A 4,989-nucleotide genomic window follows, 5' to 3' on the forward strand; every position below is an offset into this window, starting at 1 on the left:
ACATTGGAGTACAGGTATCCCTTCGGCATGATGATTTCCATTCCTCTGGTTATATTCCCAGGAGTGGAATAGTTGGGTCATATGGTAGATCTATCTGTAATTGTTTGAGGAACCTCCATACCATTTTCCATAAAGGCTGCACCATTTTGCAGTCCCACCAACAATGTATGAGAGTTCCTTGTTCCCCGCAACCTCTCCAACACTTATCATTCTCAGTCTTTTGGAAGTTAGCCATCCTAATTGGAGTGAGATGGTATCTCAAAGTGGTCTTGATTTACATTTCCCAGATGCTGAGTGAGATTGAGCATTTTTCATCTCTCTGTTGGCCACTCATATATCTTTCTTTGAGAAATGCCTATTTAGTTCCTTTGCCCATTTTTTAATTTGGTTATTCGTTTTTTTTTGCTGTAAAGTTGTTTGAGTTTCTTATATATTCTGGATATTAATCCTTTGACAGATGTATATTTTGCAAATATTTTCTCCCACTCTGTTGGTTGTCTTTTAGCTCTGTTAATTGTTTCTTTTGCTGTGCAGAAGCTTTTTAGTTTGATATAATCCCATTTGTTTATTTTTCCTTTGGTTGCTCATGATTTTGGGTTTGTATTCTTGTAGTCTGTGTCCAGTCCTACTTCCTGAAGTGTTTCTCCTATGTTTTCTTTAAGAATTTTTATTGTTTCAGAGTGTATATTTAAATCCTTAATCCATTTTGAGTTGATTTTAGTATATGGTGAGAGGTATGGATCTAGTTTCATTCTCCTGCATATGGATATCCTGGGTGTATATTTAATTATTTAATCCATTTTGAGTTGATTTTAGTATATGGTGAGAAGTATGGTTCTAGTTTCATTCTCCTGAATATGGATATACAGTTATCCCAGAACCATTTGCTGAAGAGGCAGTCTCTTCCCCAGTGTATACTCTTGGTTCCTTTGTCAAAGATCAGTTGGCTGTAGTTGTGTGGGTTGATTTCTGGATTCTCTATTCTATTCCATTGATCAGTGTGTCTGTTTTTATGCCAGTACCATGCTGTTTTATTTATTATAGCTTTGTAGTGTAGTTTAAAACAGTTAGTGTTATGCCTCCAGCTTTATTTTTTTGCTCAGCATTGCTTTGGCTATGCGTGGTCTTTTGTTTTTCCATATATATGTCTGGATAGTTTTTTTTTTTTTTTCAATTTCTGGTTAAAATGTTAGCAGATGGAAAGAAATCATTAAGATCAGAGCAGAACTTAATGAAATTGAAACTCAAAAAATGATATGAAAGATCAATGAATCATAAAGTTGTTTTTTTGAAAAGATAAATAAAATTGACAAACCATTAGCATGGTTAACTAAAATAAGAAGAGAGAAGATCCAAATAACAAAAATTAGAAATGAAAAAGGTGATATTACAACTGATACCTCTGAAATACAAGGAATCATTAGAGACTACTATAAACAACTATATCCGAACAAATTTGAAAACTTGGAGGTAATGGATAAATTTCTGGACACACACAAACTACCAAAACTGAGCCAAGACGATGTAGAAAATCTGAACAGACCAATGACAGTAAAAGATACTGAAGCTGTTATCAGAAGCCTCCCAACAAAGAAAAGCCCAGGAACAGATGGAGTCACAGCAGATTTCTACAAAACATTCAAAGAGGAATTGACACCAATTCTCTACAAACTATTCCAAAAGATTAAAAATTTAGTTTATTTTTAATTGACACATAGTTGTACATATTTATGGGGTACAGTGTGACATTTCAATACATATGCATAATGCATGATAGTCAAATCAGGGTAATTAGTGTACATATAACCTCAGTCATTTCTTAGTTGTAAGAACTTTCAATATCTTGTCTTCCTGCTATTTTGAAATATACTTTACATTATTGCTAACCATAGTCACCCCACTGTGTATTGGAACACAAGAACTTGTTCTTCCAACCTAACTGTAAACTTTGTACCTGTTGACCAACCTCTTCCCGTATTACCCTCCCTCAGCCCTCCAGCATCTGGCAACAACACCTCTACTGTTTAATCCTATGGTGTCAACTGTTTTAGATTCCACAAATGAGTGAGATCATGCAGTGTTTGTCTTTCTGTGCCAGGCTCGCTTCACTTAACATAATGATCATCAGATTTTAACTTCCAAATCTGTGTTTAGATAAAAAGTGGACAATGCCATATTGAATTTGCTTGGTCTTGATGCTATAGATTATAGGATTCATTAACGGAGGAAAGAGGAAGTAGATATAGCTCATGGTGATGTGGACCACCTCTGGCACATTCTTGCCAAACCTGTGGATGAATGACAGACCAATCACTGTGACATAGAAGATGAGGACACAACCAATGTGGGAGATACAGGTATTGAGGGCCTTGGCTCTCTCTTCACCAGAGGCAATGCCAATAACAGTTTTAAGAATAAGGATATAGGAGAGGAGAATGATCAGAGAGTCTAGGAAAATTGTGAAAGAAACCAGAATTACAGGGTAAAGTCTATTAAAAGTTATATCAGCACAGGCCAGTTTCATGACTTCTTGGTGAAGGCAGAAAGCATGGGAGAGAACATGAGTGTGGCAATATGGAAATAAAAAAAGACGCAAGATTATAGGCATGATGGATATAAAACCCCTCATAAAAACTCCCACCCCTAACTTTACCACCCGAGTGTTGGTGAGAATGGAAGTGTATCTCAAGGGATTGCAGATAGCAATGAAACGATCACAGGCCATTGCAAGGAGGATGCCCGATTCCACAATGGAAAGGGAGTGGATGATGTAGGCCTGCAAGAAGCAGCCCCCATGGCTCACAACTCTGTGATTAGCCCACAGGATGCCCATTACAGTAGGCATTGTGGCCAATGTCACCATGAGGTCTGTGCCTGCCAGCATTGCAAGGAAGTAGTACATGGGTTCATGGAGACTGTGATCATTCTTGATAAGGCAGAGGAGTGTGCCATTGCCCAGAAGCACCAATACATAGACTGTAAAGAAGGGGATGGAGATCCAGTGGTAAGATGCCTCCAGACCTGGGAATCCAGTCAGCAGAAAGGGGGTGTCACTAATATTGGACCACATAGTGTGTCTACAGCTAGAGAGAAACTTTCTGAAAACCTTGAACCAAAGTGCCCAGATTTTTCAGTGATAGTATATCACAGTAGCCTCAATCATAGTCTTCATACTTGGTGTAATAAATTTGAACCTGCACTATTTGCCTGCAGAAGAGTAGGCATTTGCAGGTTGTATTAGAGATGAGGTACGGTAGGCTTTACCTAATTAGAGAAAAATATTAGGTTAATGGTTAAATTTTTCTTGAATTAAGAAAAAAATTCTTCATTAAGTTGCCTTAAAACATCAAGTCCAACTATTATGTGTAAGCTTAAAAATATTTGCAATAACAGTGATAACAAAAAGAAACGCGATAAATATATGCAAATAGATAATAATCTTGTTTATCTCCTTTCTTGCCGTGATTGCTGACTTTTCCAACATAATGTTGATTTTGATTTTATGTTTCACAATTATGATAAACACATACTTTTTCTTCAGTTAGGAAAGTGGTTCCTTGCTTCTTTTTGAAGTTTGATGTCAGTGTTTTTACGAACACAGCGTGTATCACAATCATTGCCAATTGTGCTTTGCCACTCCAACGGTTACCCCTTTCTTTGAGCTTGACTACTAATGTAGTGCACCACAGACTAGCCACGCCATACAAGCACTGGGACTTGTTAGACATGCAGCCTCAGCCCTGCCCGTCCTCCAAGCCCTCGAATGAAAATTTGCACTTGGTCATGATTCCCAGGTGACTCAAGTGCAAAGCAACATCTGAGAAGCACTGCTCTAAGCGTTTCATCTCTTCCATCGCTGAAGATAGAAACTTGATTCTTCTGCCTGGTTGATTCCCTCCTTTCCTCCAAATACCCTCATATGTTGTTTTTGTTTTTTATAGCTCCTTCACAATTTACTGGTTTTCTTTCTGCCTTTAGCATGATTGAATGCTCAGATTCTTCCTCTATGTCTGTTCTTATCTCTGTCTACTTTTCTTCCCAACTGTTACCATAGCTGTTTTGGCTTTGTGACTAGTAACATCCTAGTGTAATCTATATTTCCACAGCCTAAGGATGCCAGTCATCTTCATTATTTCTGTTTTCCTGGTTGCCAGAAGATAGAAAAAAGAAGAAGCATATGCTCTGCTCTGCTGCAGTTTCATTTAACCATAAATTCAGAAACATGCAGCTAGGTCTCCAACACTGAACAGTGGAATACTTGCACCCTTCATAAGGTGGCCTTAATAACAGAAATAGACCAGAATCAGAACAAATCTTGTGTGAGGAAAGGCTCCGAAGTTACACTCGCCTGAGCATGGTGCTCATGAGAGCGAAATCACCAAAATTAGGAATCCCTTAATATTAAAACACATTGAAATCATATAGAGGATAAAAATATGATTATAACCTAAATGTTGTTCTACTCTGAAAGCTTCTTTATGTTTAAAACCTCAGTTGACAGAACAATATGGAGAAGGGAAAGAAAGGCAGTTTGGAGAGGTAGCAGATTAGTGCTCTTTATCCTGAAGGGTAGCTGCAGCAGAAAGACCTAAGGTCCTGGATTCATTTGAGAAAAGAAATTCAGAATGATCAAATTAGATGCACAGACTATTGGGTCTCATGGCTGGCTTAGCTTCAGCTCAGCCATATTGAGCTTCTCCCCTCTCCCGCCACCATTTTCCTTTCTTCTCTGAGAACTGAGATTACTCTCCTGGAAAGGGGTGAACATTACTGTTATCATCAGGGGAATGTCTTGTGCATTGTGTCTAGCAGGTTTGGGGCTGGAATGCTTTGTACTGAGATAGTGGCTAATTGGGAGTCTATGAGTTAACCTAACAGATGTTATCAGACTACAAGGACTGTGTCACCTTCCATACCACTGATTTTGAAATTTCCTATTACTCTGAACCCTCCGTAAAAGTCTTTCAACCCCCTGCTTTCTTTAGTTTC

The 4,989-nt window shown here is 38.2% G+C and overlaps 1 protein-coding gene across 1 annotated transcript; it reads right to left on the reverse strand.

Moving 5' to 3' along the window:
- Positions 1–2,131: 2,131 nt before the first annotated feature.
- Positions 2,132–3,070, reverse strand: LOC103582126 (olfactory receptor 51B2-like). The gene has a single exon (XM_008563807.1). The coding sequence runs from the start codon at positions 3,068–3,070 to the stop codon at positions 2,132–2,134; it is 939 nt and encodes a 312-aa protein (XP_008562029.1).
- Between the last annotated feature and the right edge of the window lie 1,919 nt (positions 3,071–4,989).

Source organism: Galeopterus variegatus, unplaced genomic scaffold (genome assembly GCF_000696425.1).
Source record: "Galeopterus variegatus unplaced genomic scaffold, G_variegatus-3.0.2 Scaffold14998, whole genome shotgun sequence".
Taxonomy (NCBI): domain Eukaryota; kingdom Metazoa; phylum Chordata; class Mammalia; order Dermoptera; family Cynocephalidae; genus Galeopterus; species Galeopterus variegatus.

Excerpts from the sequence above, each read along its gene's own strand:
- LOC103582126 (XM_008563807.1), bottom strand. The coding sequence starts at position 3,070 with ATGTGGTCCAATATTAGTGACACCCCCTTTCTGCTGACTGGATTCCCA.